This window comes from Penaeus vannamei, chromosome 25 (genome assembly GCF_042767895.1).
Source record: "Penaeus vannamei isolate JL-2024 chromosome 25, ASM4276789v1, whole genome shotgun sequence".
Lineage (NCBI taxonomy): Eukaryota > Metazoa > Arthropoda > Malacostraca > Decapoda > Penaeidae > Penaeus > Penaeus vannamei.
This window is the reverse complement of record NC_091573.1, coordinates 31749976-31764975: the sequence shown is the minus strand read 5'-3', so window position 1 is coordinate 31764975 and position 15000 is coordinate 31749976. Positions and strand designations below refer to the sequence as shown.

General features: G+C 40.6%; 1 protein-coding gene across 1 annotated transcript in view; it reads left to right on the top strand.

The window, feature by feature from the left end:
- The window catches only part of LOC113820754 (integrin alpha-4), a 34932-nt gene that overhangs the window by 1283 nt on the left and 18649 nt on the right, over positions 1 to 15000 (top strand). Inside the window, exons 2-10 of the mRNA XM_070139483.1 lie at positions 1898 to 2037; positions 3890 to 3996; positions 4410 to 4560; positions 8227 to 8315; positions 9131 to 9176; positions 11022 to 11111; positions 11762 to 11844; positions 12334 to 12493; positions 13151 to 13318. Of these exons, the coding sequence (XP_069995584.1) occupies positions 1898 to 2037; positions 3890 to 3996; positions 4410 to 4560; positions 8227 to 8315; positions 9131 to 9176; positions 11022 to 11111; positions 11762 to 11844; positions 12334 to 12493; positions 13151 to 13318 (1034 nt within the window). The remainder of the gene's footprint in view (positions 1 to 1897; positions 2038 to 3889; positions 3997 to 4409; positions 4561 to 8226; positions 8316 to 9130; positions 9177 to 11021; positions 11112 to 11761; positions 11845 to 12333; positions 12494 to 13150; positions 13319 to 15000) is intronic.

Sequence of the window (15000 nt, the reverse complement as noted above, 5' to 3'; positions counted from 1 at the left end):
TCTCTCTCTCTTTCTTTCTTTCTCTCTGTTTCTCTCTCTCCCTTTTTTCTTTGTTTCTCTCTCTTTCTTTCTTTCTCTCTGTCTCTCTCTCTCTTTCTCTCTTTCTTTCTCTCTCTTTCTCGTCATGGTAAAGGCATGACGAAGGGGTAAAGGGGAAGGAGATTAAGAAATATGGAGATGAAAGTGATAACGAAATAATTAATGGGAATATAGATAATGATAATAAAAGTTAGTTTATTTTAAGAACGAGAGAAAGGATTTTGGGTTCATGTAGTATCTTTATCATTATCTTGTTTATTCGCTTTCCTCTAAGCTCCGTTAATCACCACTTATATTATATCTCTCTGTTATCTCTTGCCGCTGTCATTACTGTGACTGACACTATCATGGTCGTCATGTCAAATCCATTAACGTGGCATATATCTTCCGTGAATCATATTCATGTTGACAAACGTAGGAAAAGTATGAATGAGAAATAAATATCTTCACTGCAAGAAATGTATTTAACCGGTTTGGAATATATATATATATTTTTTTCAGGAATGTGTGTATCATTTCCACAATACAGATGTTTTTAAATGATTTCGAATATATTTTCGTCAGAAATACGTGTATTTCTGGCGAAGCTGTATTCGAAACCGGTCAAATACATCTTTAACGTGTATTTCTGACGAAGATGTATTCGAAACCGGTTAAATACATCTTTAACGTGTATTTCTGACGAAGATGTATTCGAAACCGGTTAAATACATCTTTAACGTGTATTTCTGGCGAAGCTGTATTCGAAACCGGTCAAATACATCTTTAACGTGTATTTCTGACGAAGATGTATTCGAAACCGGTTAAATACATCTTTAACGTGTATTTCTGGCGAAGATGTATTCGAAACCGGTTAAATACATCTTTAACGTGTATTTCTGGCGAAGCTGTATTCGAAACCGGTTAAATACATCTTTAACGTGTATTTCTGGCGAAGCTGTATTCGAAACCGGTTAAATACATCTTTAACGTGTATTTCTGACGAAGATGTATTCGAAACCGGTTAAATACATCTTTAACGTGTATTTCTGACGAAGATGTATTGGAAACCGGTTAAATACATTTCTTGTATTGTGAAGATACCCATTCTCATTCATACAGTTTCTACATTTCTCTGTCATGTATATAATTGCTTGATATGTTTTTTTTTAAATATTTTTTATAATAATTATCAATTTTCATAAGATAACAGACGGATAAGATAAGCAAGAATGAGTGATGACATAAGTAAGAATATTTCGTGGGGGTTTAAATTTCTTTGAAAAAAGAGTCAGATAGATTTTCAATTTCTTAAGCTAATATTCCGTTTTTATTTCTTTATTTTTTCTTTATTTCTCTCCATATATCTATTCTTATATATTCTTATCTCTTCTTTCTGTCCTTTATCATACGTACTTTTTCTCTCTTCCTTTTTATCTTTACCCATTTTTACCTTCTAGTCTTTTTTCTCTCTTATCCCAAACTTCTTTTAAATCCTATTCTTATTCTTTCTTTCCTATTTTCTCTTATTCTTACCTATTTTTCCCTTCTTTCTTTTGTTTTAAACCACTGTAGGTGAGACAATTCCAATTTAATTCGCGGTTATAATTTTCATATTGATCCATGGCCTCTAAATTGATAGATAGCTAGATAGATAGATAGATAGATTGATAGATAAGTATGTGTGTAAATATATATACAAATATGCACACACACACGCAAACAAACAAACACACACACACACACACAAACAAACAAACACACACACACACATACAAACAAACAAACACACAAGAACACAAACACACACACACACACATAATCCCCCTCTTCTCCTCCCTCCCCCCCCTCTCACCTCCCCCTTCCCCCCCTCCCACAGGGCCATCGTGAGTGCCCCGCGAGCCAACAGTACCCGGGCATCGTGGACTCCCGCCGAGATACCCGAACCCGGAGCTCTGTACGTCTGCCCTCTAGAAGGGTCATCCCGCGACTGCTCCCAAATCCTTGTCGATGCGTCAGGTGAGTGAGTGAGGGAGGGAGGGAGGGGAGGAGGGAGGAGGAAGGGGAGGAGGGGAGGGAGGGAGGGGAGGGTGGGGAGGAGGGGAGGGGAGGAAGAGGGGAGGAGGGAAGGAGGGAGGCAGAGAGGGAGGAGGGTGGAGGGGAGGGGAGGGAGGGGAGGGAGGAGGGGAGGGAGGGAGGAGAGGGAGGGAGGGAAGGGAGGAGGGAAGGAGGGGAGGAGGGGGTGGGATTGGGTGGATGGGAGGAGGGGAGGGAGGGGGTGGGATTGGGGTGGATGGGAGGGAGTGGGGAGGAAGGTAAGGTGAGAAGGTGTGAAGGGGTGGGTGAGGGAGGGAGGGAGGGGAGGAGGGAGAGAGGGAGGGTAGGGGTGTGGATGGGAGTGAGGGAGGAAGAGAGATAGGGAAGGTGGGAAGGTATGAGGAGTTGGTGATAGAGGGAGGGAGGGAAGGGAGGAGGGGAGGAGGGCAGGGGTGTGGATGGGAGTGAGGGAGGGAGGGAAGGTGAGAAAGTATGAGGGAGTAGATGAGGGAGGGAGGGAGAAGATGAGGGGAGGAAGGTGGGAGTATGGGTGGATGGGAGTGAGTGAGTGAGGGAGGGAGTGGGTGATGGAGGAAGGGAGGGAGGGGAGGAGTGGGTGAGGGAGTGGGTGGATGGGAGAGAGGGAGGGAGGGAGGGAGGGGAGGAGAGGAGGAGTGGGTGAGGGGGTGGGTTTGGGTGGATGGGAGGGAGGGAGAGTGGGAGGGAAGGTGTGAGGGGTGGGTGAGGGAGGGAAGGAGGAAGGGAGTGAGTGAGTGAGTGAATGAGTGAGGATATAAATGAATGTGTGAGAGAGTGAATCACCCTGTGAGTGACTGAGTAAGCCTCTCGGCTTCAATTTTTTCACTCTCCCAGGTAACAGTCTGACTCTCTCTCACTCTCCCAGGTAACAGTCCGACTCTCTCTCACTCTCCCAGGTAACAGTCCGACTCTCTCTCACTCTCCCAGGTAACAGTCCGACTCTCTCTCACTCTCCCAGGTAACAGTCCGACTCTCTCTCACTCTCCCAGGTAACAGTCCGCCTCTCTCTCACTCTCCCAGGTAACAGTCCGACTCTCTCTCACTCTCCCAGGTAACAGTCCGACTCTCTCTCACTCTCCCAGGTAACAGTCCGACTCTCTCTCACTCTCCCAGGTAACAGTCCGACTCTCTCTCACTCTCCCAGGTAACAGTCCGACTCTCTCTCACTCTCCCAGGTAACAGTCCGACTCTCTCTCACTCTCCCAGGTAACAGTCCGCCTCTCTCTCACTCTCCCAGGTAACAGTCCGACTCTCTCTCACTCTCCCAGGTAACAGTCCGACTCTCTCTCACTCTCCCAGGCAACAGTCCGCCTCTCTCTCACTCTCCCAGGTAACAGTCCGACTCTCTCTCACTCTCCCAGGCAACAGTCCGCCTCTCTCTCACTCTCCCAGGTAACAGTCCGCCTCTCTCTCACTCTCCCAGGTAACAGTCCGCCTCTCTCTCACTCTCCCAGGTAACAGTCCGCCTCTCTCTCACTCTCCCAGGTAACAGTCCGCCTCTCTCTCACTCTCCCAGGTAACAGTCCGACTCTCTCTCACTCTCCCAGGTAACAGTCCGCCTCTCTCTCACTCTCCCAGGTAACAATCCGACTCTCTCTCACTCTCCCAGGTAACAATCCGACTCTCTCTCACTCTCCCAGGTAACAGTCCGACTCTCTCTCACTCTCCCAGGTAACAGTCCGACTCTCTCTCACTCTCCCAGGTAACAGTCCGACTCTCTCTCACTCTCCCAGGTAACAGTCCGACTCTCTCTCACTCTCCCAGGTAACAGTCCGACTCTCTCTCACTCTCCCAGGTAACGGAGTGGTGCCTGGGGCCTTTCCGTACCAAGACAGGAAGGACTACAGCTGGCTCGGAGTGTCACTCGACCTCCACGAGAGCGGTTTAAAGCAAATCATCACGGTAAGCATATGCGCACGCACACGCACACACACACACACGCACACGCACACACACGGACACACACACACACGTTCATGCAGGTACACACACATACACACATACATACAAACACATACACACACATGTACAGATACATACACACATACACGCGTTCCTCAGACACAAGCAATATAAACAGTAAATATAAACATATAACCATATATGAATATATACATATATAAATATAAAGAAATATGATTATAGATATATATAAACATAAACGTACATAAATATAAACATATAAAAGCATAACCATAACATAAACGTCTATAAACATAAACATAAATAAACAAAAACATACAAATATAAACAAATAGAATGAATTATGATAATAACCAACCACCCTTGTACCCTTTTCCCTGTGACCTCGCCAGACCTGTGCTCATCGCTGGATCAACCAGTTGTACTTGGCTACTGACGACTACTTCATGAACGGCGCGTGTTACTGGGCCGATGTGCAAGACCTTTTAGAACAAGATTTCGAACCGGGACTTTGGAACAAGCTCCTCCCTCTTGTAGAATTTAGTAAGTATAATTCCAAGGACAGGAAGACTTTAGTACAGGTCTAAGGATACGAAGATTCTAGTGCAGTTCTAAGGACAGGAAGACTTTAGTGCAGTTCTAAGGACAGGAAGACTCTAGTGCAGTTCTAAGGACAGGAAGACTCTAGTGCAGTTCTAAGGACAGGAAGACTCTAGTGCAGTTCTAAGGACAGGAAGACTCTAGTGCAGTTCTAAGGACAGGAAGACTCTAGTGCAGTTCTAAGGACAGGAAGACTCTAGTGCAGTTCTAAGGACAGGAAGACTTTAGTGCAGTTCTAAGGACAGGAAGACTCTAGTGCAGTTCTAAGGACAGGAAGACTCTAGTGCAGTTCTAAGGACAGGAAGACTCTAGTGCAGTTCTAAGGACAGGAAGACTTTAGTGCAGTTCTAAGGACAGGAAGACTTTAGTGCAGTTCTAAGGACAGGAAGACTCTAGTGCAGTTCTAAGGACAGGAAGACTCTAGTGCAGTTCTAAGGACAGGAAGACTCTAGTGCAGTTCTAAGGACAGGAAGACTCTAGTGCAGTTCTAAGGACAGGAAGACTCTTGTACAGTTCTAAGGACAGGAAGACTCTAGTGCAGTTCTAAGGACAGGAAGACTCTAGTGCAGTTCTAAGGACACGAAGACTAGTACAGTTCTAAGGACAGGAAGACTCTAGTGCAGTTCTAAGGACAGGAAGACTTTAATGCAGTTCTAGGGACAGGAAGACTCTTGTACAGTTCTAAGGACAGGAAGACTCTAGTGCAGTTCTAAGGACAGGAAGACTCTAGTGCAGTTCTAAGGACACGAAGACTAGTACAGTTCTAAGGACAGGAAGACTCTAGTGCAGTTCTAAGGACAGGAAGACTCTAGTGCAGTTCTAAGGACAGGAAGACTTTAGTGCAGTTCTAAGGACAGGAAGACTTTAGTGCAGTTCTAAGGACAGGAAGACTTTAGTGCAGTTCTAAGGACAGGAAGACTTTAGTGCAGTTCTAAGGACAGGAAGACTTTAGTGCAGTTCTAAGGACAGGAAGACTTTAGTGCACTTCTAAGGACAGGAAGACTTTAGTGCAGTTCTAAGGACAGGAAGACTTTAGTGCAGTTCTAAGGACAGGAAGACTCTAGTGCAGTTCTAAGGACAGGAAGACTTTAGTGCAGTTCTAAGGACACGAAGACTAGTGCAGTTCTAAGGACAGGAAGACTTTAGTGCAGTTCTAAGGACAGGAAGACTAGTGCAGTTCTAAGGACAGGAAGACTCTAGTACAGTTCTAAGGACAGGAAGACTCTAGTACAGTTCTAAGGACAGGAAGACTTTAGTGCAGTTCTAAGGACAGGAAGACTTTAGTGCAGTTCTAAGGACAGGAAGACTTTAGTGCAGTTCTAAGGACAGGAAGACTCTAGTGCAGTTCTAAGGACAGGAAGACTCTAGTGCAGTTCTAAGGACAGGAAGACTCTAGTGCAGTTCTAAGGACAGGAAGACTCTTGTACAGTTCTAAGGACAGGAAGACTTTAGTGCAGTTCTAAGGACAGGAAGACTCTAGTGCAGTTCTAAGGACAGGAAGACTCTTGTACAGTTCTAAGGACAGGAAGACTCTTGTACAGTTCTAAGGACAGGAAGACTCTTGTACAGTTCTAAGGACAGGAAGTCTTTAGTGCAGTTCTAAGGACAGGAAGACTCTAGTGCAGTTCTAAGGACAGGAAGACTTTAGTGCAGTTCTAAGGACAGGAAGACTCTAGTGCAGTTCTAAGGACAGGAAGACTTTAGTGCAGTTCTAAGGACAGGAAGACTCTAGTACAGTTCTAAGGACAGGAAGACTCTCGTGCAGTTCTAAGGACAGGAAGACTCTAGTACAGTTCTAAGGACAGGAAGACTCTAGTGCAGTTCTAAGGACAGGAAGACTTTGGTGCAGTTCTAAGGACAGGAAGACTTTAGTACAGTTCTAAGGACAGGAAGACTCTAGTGCAGTTCTAAGGACAGGAAGACTTTAGTACAGTTCTAAGGACAGGAAGACTCTAGTGCAGTTCTAAGGACAGGAAGACTCTTGTACAGTTCTAAGGACAGGAAGACTCTCGTGCAGTTCTAAGGACAGGAAGACTCTCGTGCAGTTCTAAGGACAGGAAGACTTTAATGCAGTTCTAAGGACAGGAAGACTTTGGTGCAGTTCTAAGGACAGGAAGACTTTAGTACAGTTCTAAGGACAGGAAGACTCTCGTGCAGTTCTAAGGACAGGAAGACTCTAGTACAGTTCTAAGGACAGGAAGACTCTCGTGCAGTTCTAAGGACAGGAAGACTCTAGTGCAGTTCTAAGGACAGGAAGACTTTAGTGGAGTTCTAAGGACAGGAAGACTCTAGTGCAGTTCTAAGGACAGGAAGACTCTAGTGCAGTTCTAAGGACAGGAAGACTCTAGTACAGTTCTAAGGACAGGAAGACTTTAGTACAGTTCTAAGGACAGGAAGACTCTTGTGCAGTTCTAAGGACAGGAAGACTCTAGTACAGTTCTAAGGACAGGAAGACTCTAGTACAGTTCTAAGGACAGGAAGACTCTAGTACAGTTCTAAGGACACGATGACTTTAGTGCAGTTCTAAGGACAGGAAGACTCTAGTGCAGTTCCAAGGACAGGAAGACTTTAGTGCAGTTCTAAGGACAGGAAGACTAATGCAGTTCTAAGGACAGGAAGATTCTAGTACAGTTCTAAGGACAGGAAGACTTTAGTGCAGTTCTAAGGACACGAAGACTAGTGCAGTTCTAAGGACACGAAGATTTTGGTGAATTAGTTCTTAAACTACTGCTTTAGTATAAACCTTTTTAAGTACACTATTTCCAGGCAAGTACACTAAATATATGTAGTTTAAAGAATTGTGGATGGAACACCTGATTTTCCGGAATTGTGTATTGTGAATTCAGTGAAGCCACGCCCACATAGGAGGGGCCGTATACCACCTCGCCGGAAACGGATATTGGAGGAGATAAGATAAGAGATAGCCGAGGACAGTGCCAAACTCCCTCTCATATCGATCAAGATTAAAGTACTTCCTTGTGCGATAAGATGTGTCATTTTGCTTCTCCGTCGAGAGGGATTCGATGGAGCGTTGCAAGAACACAATTCTTCTGATAAATAAACTCTTGTTATATGTTGTAACTTGCATGATCTGTCAGCCTCTCTTAGCCGCCCCAATTACGAGCGAGTACCGGCATGCTAACATCAGCATGCAGGGGTCAAAGTCGGGGCGGAAAAGAATATAGCCATCCTACCGCATCAATCCACATAGCATGTCTCTACGCGCCTTAAGATCCGCTTAAGGTGCTGTCACAATAGCACTTTTTCCGTATTTTTTTATTTTTATTTATTTATTTATTTTTTATTATTATTTTTTTTTTTGCAGTTTTCTGAAATTTTGTCAATTTTTGAGCGAATTCTCAATTTTCCAGTCAGACGATAACGATCGTTTCCGTCTGAAAACCTTTCCGTCAACTTTTTCCAGCCAAGCAGACTCAAATCAAATTATATTCGAGAACGTTTGCACTGATCTTAAATAAAATTGCCCCCCCAAAAAATGGCGGAAGAAGCGCTAGTGTGACAGCACCTTTAGACCTGACACCAATCTTTACTTTTTTAACACGAATATCTCTTAAACACACATAACTTGGACCATTGTGTCTCCGCCAGACCTACAGCGCGTGCAGGACGAGGAAACGGGGCAGACCATCTACTATTACCAACTGGGTCAGGTTGGGACATCAGCACACATCCTGCAAGTGAGTGGGAATATGCATGTACAAAAATACATAAAATATACAAAATATGCAAAATATACAAAAAAAAAAAAAAATAAAAATAAATAATGATAATGAAATAATAATAAGATATAATAAAAAAATAAAATATAATATGATAATAAAATAATAAGATATAAAAAAATATAATGATAAAATAATAATAAAATATGTTAATAAAGGATAATAAGATATAATAATAATAATAATAATAGTAAAAAATGATAAAAACATAAAAATATAATAACATGATAATACAATTTATACAATTTTTGTCTTTTCTACATTGTAATTAAAAGGGTAATTCTTTAGTCCCAAATAAATGACAGTTATTATCGTTGACAAGTGGCTATGTCTCTATTACCATATGTCATTGCGTGTCATATGACTGAACGTCGAAGTGTAGCCTCAGGGTTAAATTTTGTTAGGCCTAAAGATGCCGTCACACTAGCACTTTTTCCGTCAATTTTTTGACAATTTTCTGAAATTTTGTCCATTTTTGAGCGAATTGTCGATTCTCCAGTTAGACGATAATGGTCGTTTCCGTCTGAAAACCTTTCCGTCAACTTTTTCAACCAAGCATAGTCAGATCAAGATTATTCGAGAATGCTTGTATTTAGGTTAAATAAAATTATCAAAAAATTGACGGAAAAAGTGGTAGTGTGACACGGCCTTAAGTGGATTTTATTTTATTTAATGAGACTATTGCCTTAGCGAGGAAATAATAATTCTTCGGTGCTGTTTTTTTATTAATCAATTTGTTGGATTAATTGTTATTATTATTTCTCTTACTACAGGACGGCAGATTTGTGTTGGGTGCTCCCGGTGTAAAGCAATGGGGAGGTAAGGCATATATCTTATTCGCTCTGTTTCCTCTCTCTCTCACTTTCTTTCTCTTATCTCTCTCTCTCTCTCTCTCTCTCTCTCTCTCTCTCTCTCTCTCTCTCTCTCTCTCTCTCTCTCTCTCTCTCTCTCTCTCTCTCTCTCTCTCTCACTTTCTTTCTCTTATCTCTCTCTCTCTCCCTCTTTCTTTCTCTTATATCTGTCTCTCTCTCTCTCTTCTTTTTCTCTCTCTCTCACTTTCTTAATCTTATATCTATCTGTCTATATATATGTGTATATATATATACATACATACACCCACCCACCCACACAAACACACATATATATATATATATATGTGTGTGTGTGTGTGTGTGTGTATGTTTGTGTGTGTGTGTGTTTATGTGTGTGTGCTTGTTCTTATATTTCTTCATCTGTTGTGGTGTATATATACGAGTATTTACGCTTATCGTGAATATGCAACATTACATCAACTAAAATAACGATGCCAACACTATATAGAGATTGATAATAGACACAGCGCAGCAGACAAAAAGATAGCCAGATAGAGTGATTAACAAAGAGAAAGATAGGAGATTGGTGAATAGATAGATAGGAGATTGGTAAATAGATAGATAGAAGACTGGTAAATAGATAAATAGATAGATAGGATATTGGTAAATAGATAGGAGATTGGTAAATAGATAGAAGATTGTAAAGTAGATAGATAGAAGACTGGTAAATAGATAGATAGGAGATTGGTAAATAGATAGAAGATTGTAAAGTAGATAGATAGGAGATTGGTAAATAGATAGATAAAAGATTGGTAAACAGATAGATCGAAGATTGGTAAATAGACAGATAAAGATAGAAAAGTGATAAATAGATAGAGAGGAGATTGGTAAACAGATAGATAGAAGACTGGAAAATAACAGATAAAGACAGAAAATTGGTAAATAGATAGACAGATGGATAGATTGACAGATAATCTACGTTCTATCTACTGCAACGAGTTTTTTTTTGTGTTTCTTGCTATATTTTAGTAAATTTCAGCCATCTTTTGAAATTCGCTCATCTACCTTCTAAGTATCAATCTTTTTCTATGTCCTTTTCTTGATCTCTAATGCGTAAAAAAATCAACTCATATATATATTTTTTTCATTTCAACTTGAAATTATACCTTGTTCATTATCACTTCGATTTTCAACATGAATATTCTCTTCGTCATCAGTTATCGCAATAATCTGATCAACACTGATAACTGATAACACTGATAACACCGTAGCAAAATACTATAAAAATAATAATAATAATAGTAATAATAATAATAGTAATGATAATATTGATAATAATAATAATGATGATGATACTGTTGCTGTTGATGATAATAATGACAATAATAATGATGCTGATAACAATAATAAGTAGAAGCATTGAGAGAGAGGAGAGGCAATACACTTGAAGAATTACATCAATATAATGATAATAATAATAATAATAATAATAATAATAATAATAATAATAATAATAATAATAATAATGATAATAATAATCTAAGTGCCAAAAAAAAATGTCTCTATTTCGCAATGCTATAAAATCCTTAAAAAAAATGGATTGGGATAACCACCGGAATTAAATGGCGTCTAAGTCAGGATAAAACACACATCTGCTAAAAAATGAAAAAAAAAATGTTCTTTTTAGAGTTATCGCGAAAGAGAGGGAGAGGGAGAGGGGGAGAGGGGGAGAGAGAGAGAGAGAGAGAGAGAGAGAGAGAGAGAGAGAGAGAGAGAGAGAGAGAGAGAGAGAGAGAGAGAGAGAGAGAGAGAGAGAGAGAGAGAATATCTTATCAACAATATCATTCTGCAGGTACGGTCGCAATGGTACAACGAGGCCAAATGTGGACAACGGCCACCGACTTCAACGTTCTTAAGCCCAGCTCATATGACTCGTATTTTGGTAAGTTTGGAAGAAAAGTGGAACATAAATAAACACATAAATAAATGGAAATAAGTTATAAGTAAAGCAAGTGCGATAAATATCGAGAAAGAAAGCAACTGGCAACTCACTGAGTCACACATGGAGCTTCGATTCACCAGGTTTCTTTATTTTTATTCTAGTCAGCTAACACTTGAAACTTGTGTTAACAGTATATATAGTTTAAAATCATCTATAATATATATATATATTTTTTATTGGATTTCACTGCCTTGAACGCACCACTTTCTTCATTTACTCAAAAGAAACTTAGTGAATCAAAGTGCTCCAGTGTTCGATTGAGTTGCTAATTTTTCTTTTTTCCGAGTTGTAAAAAAAATAACTGCTCTTAATCCGTACACACGTGTTTGTCTCAGTTTATTTGCTCATTAACTTGTTATTTGTTATTTTAAGTATTTCCTGTAAATGTCTCCTCAGCTTTCCCAGTCAAATTTTCCTCCATTTTTAAAAGATGTACAGGATGTGCTTTTTTAGAATTGAAAGATGCATTGCCCAAGCATATGGTGTTCATCAACTTGACGTTTCAACTATAAATATCATTCTCATTAACAATTCTAACACTAATCCTATTCATTTCTCATTGCATCACTTTCATTTCCTGCCATCCTTAGGGTACAGCGTGACCTCTGGGAAATTTTGGGGCAGCGAGGAATTCATTGTCGCGGGGGCACCCAGGGCGGATCTGCAAGGAAAGGTCAGGTCTTGCGCTCAAGGAATGGTTTGGCAGAAAGGGAAAGGAAAACTAGATAACACACACACACACACACACACACACACACACACACACACACACACACACACACACACACACACTCATACACACACACGCACGTACACACACACATACATACATTAAGTAACACTGATATGCAATACTGTCCAGTAAGTTCTACCTTTTCATATCATATAAGTGCATCAATTGTCAGAAACTTGTAAGTCTCCTAGTACTTAGCAAAACACGCGTAAGTAATGTCTCTATGAAACCCATCACTAAGTGTTAATGGAGAATAAGTCAATTTTATCATCACGACACAGATAAGATGATTTTCCTCTTAAATTGCCCATTCCACGGGATGTGCAACCTAATGATAAAGAAAATAAAGGTCTGAGGCTAAATATGGGCTTACTGGTAGACTTCAATTGAAACGAAACTGACGAACACGTATTTTATTTTTTTGAACAGGTAAGCCTTTTAAGCACCAATGGCAACTTGAAGTGGGAAGTGTCTGGAACCATGATTGGCTCCGGCTTCGGTTCCGTAGTGGCGGCCGGTGACGTCACGGGCGACGGCTGGGCAGAGCTGTTCGTCGGAGCCCCATTCTATAGCGATCGAGCACCTAAAGGTATTTGCCCTAGCTTTTTTAGAAATTGTTTTAAAGACGAGCAAAGCCATTTGTAGGTCGTAACCAGGACCTTTGAGAGGCGACAGCTGGGTCTGGGGCTCAAACGATGGCCTACATTTTTGTTGCTTTTTAGATCCCAGGAGCTCTCAGGATCTTATGACCAGAGAATTGCTTGCAGTCTATACATGTTTTGGTGTTTCAGCTGTTATAAAATCATTATGGATAAAATATATTGGATGATTCATTGGGGGGGATTATTTCAGAAGTAGGCCTATTCGTCATATTCACTTAGAAAAATTGCATATCTGCATGATAAAATTAAAGAAAAAATCCTAGCTATAGTATTATACAATAAGTAAGTATCCAGTTATATCACATCTCTTCGCCTTTCATGTGGCTGAAGAATCTAACACTTTTTTTAAATCACCGTAAATGCCATTAAAATTGCTACCGGTTAATATTCAGTGTTTTGTAGAATTTTATCAAGATCCACCTTGAATTTAAACAAAATTAGGTCGCCATTATGGAATATTATTTTTCCCCCCACCTTTCATCTACATCACGGACAATCAATCAAAAACACTCATTCATCTCTTCATATTTCCTACAACTTTCCGACGCACATCGTTCCTTCACCGCCTCTCTCTGCACCGTCAGGAGGAGCCGTCGAAATGGTGGAGAAAGGAGCTGTGTTCGTGTACAAGCGAGGTGCCGCCGAGGGCCTAGTCTTCCACGACCACCTGATGGCCAGTACCCCTTCCCCGCGGGCTAGGTTCGGAGCCGCTGTCGCACTCATTGGTGACATCGACCGAGACGGGTTTCAGGGTAGGTGGGAGAGAGAGGTGTGTGTGTGCGTGTGTGTGTGTGTGTGTGTGTGTGTGTGTGTGTGTGTGTGTGTGTGTGTGTGTGTGTGTGTGTGTGATTTGAGTGTGTGTGTGTGTGTGTGTGTGTGTGTGTTTTGTGTGTGTGTGTGTGTGTGTGTGTGTGTGTGTGTGTGTGTGTGTGTGTGTGTGTGTGTGTGTGTGTGTGTGTGTGTGTGTGTGTGTGTGTGTGTGTGGAGGGGGGGGGGGATAGATACTGTCATAGGTTATAGACTCCGAAATTGTCTTTTGAAAGAAATTGTATATTTGGCTCCTAAATTTTGTTTATGTTTCCCCGCGAAAATGCCCTTAAAACCCCGCTTGTTTGTAACTACGTATATTCTGTCGTTCAATCGTCCTGACGAGACGCCGACAACAATAATCCGATTTTTACAGTTGCTGAAGATAACTCCGCTTCAAAAACCACCACCACCACCACCACCAAAAAAAAAAAAAAAAAAAAAAAAAAAAAATACTGCCACTTTTTAAATCATTGCCAAATGTTAACTGAACCGCTTCCTCCTTGACTTGGCAGCGGATGCAGAGTTGCCACGTAAACACATGATATTGATAATGTTTTAGTCATTATATAATGGAGAGTCACTGCAATAGCACTTCCATTTCTTTATCACATCGGATTATTATTCTTTTAAATGTCTTTTAAGATGTGAATAGTTAAGTGTTAACTTTGAAATGTGTCAAAGAGAGAGTTAAAGACAAAATTGCTAAAGACACACTTTAAAACGAGTCATTGACAAATTCTATGACGGTCTAAGACTGTTTTTAGGGAAGTCTTTAAATTTGCCAAAGAAAATTTTATAATCTTTCGTGAATACCGTCCCTGTTACACCACCGAAATACCTGGTATAAATACCTTCTTTAAGAATTGGGTCATTCATATTCTCCGATGTTGTCTCAGTGTAAAATCTGATTGATATTCACTATCAAACTAGTCACTATCAATAACTACTGAGGGTGTATTGATAAGCCTATAAAAAAGAAATATAAAAAAATGATTATAATGCTCTCTTAATTGACACAAATCTGTTAATCCTGCATATATGGCCCTACTTGTAAGTAGAATCTGCATGTATTCTTGCTTATATGTTTGTAAATAGAAGGTATTTATATAACGATAAGACGCTAAAAATGCGTTTATTAAATGTTTGTTAATATAAGCTCTCGTCTACAACATAGACATCGATAGGTTTGCCTTAACGCTCCCTATCTCATGATTGTAAAGCTGTTGGCGTGAACATATCAATGCAGATGACAGTTCGAGTAAACAAAACATTTAATAAAACCCGCATTTTCGGGGAATTGGATACACAAACCTTCATATGCACTAGCTTCTATGCTTGTAAGTAGATGATCCTACATATATAGCCCTACTTATAAAGAGAATCTGTATACAGGAGGTCCTCGACTTACGACGGAAATCCGTTCCTACGATGGCGTCGTAACCCGAATTTTGACGTAAGTCGGAACACGCCTAAATATAGTACATGTACGCAAGTGCATAAGCAGCGAAATCACTCACATATGGTAATACAGTATGTATACATGTATTAATATCATAATCTAAAACATAACAAGACACTTCTATGACGTACATGAAAACATAACTAGTGCTAAAGGAACACATAG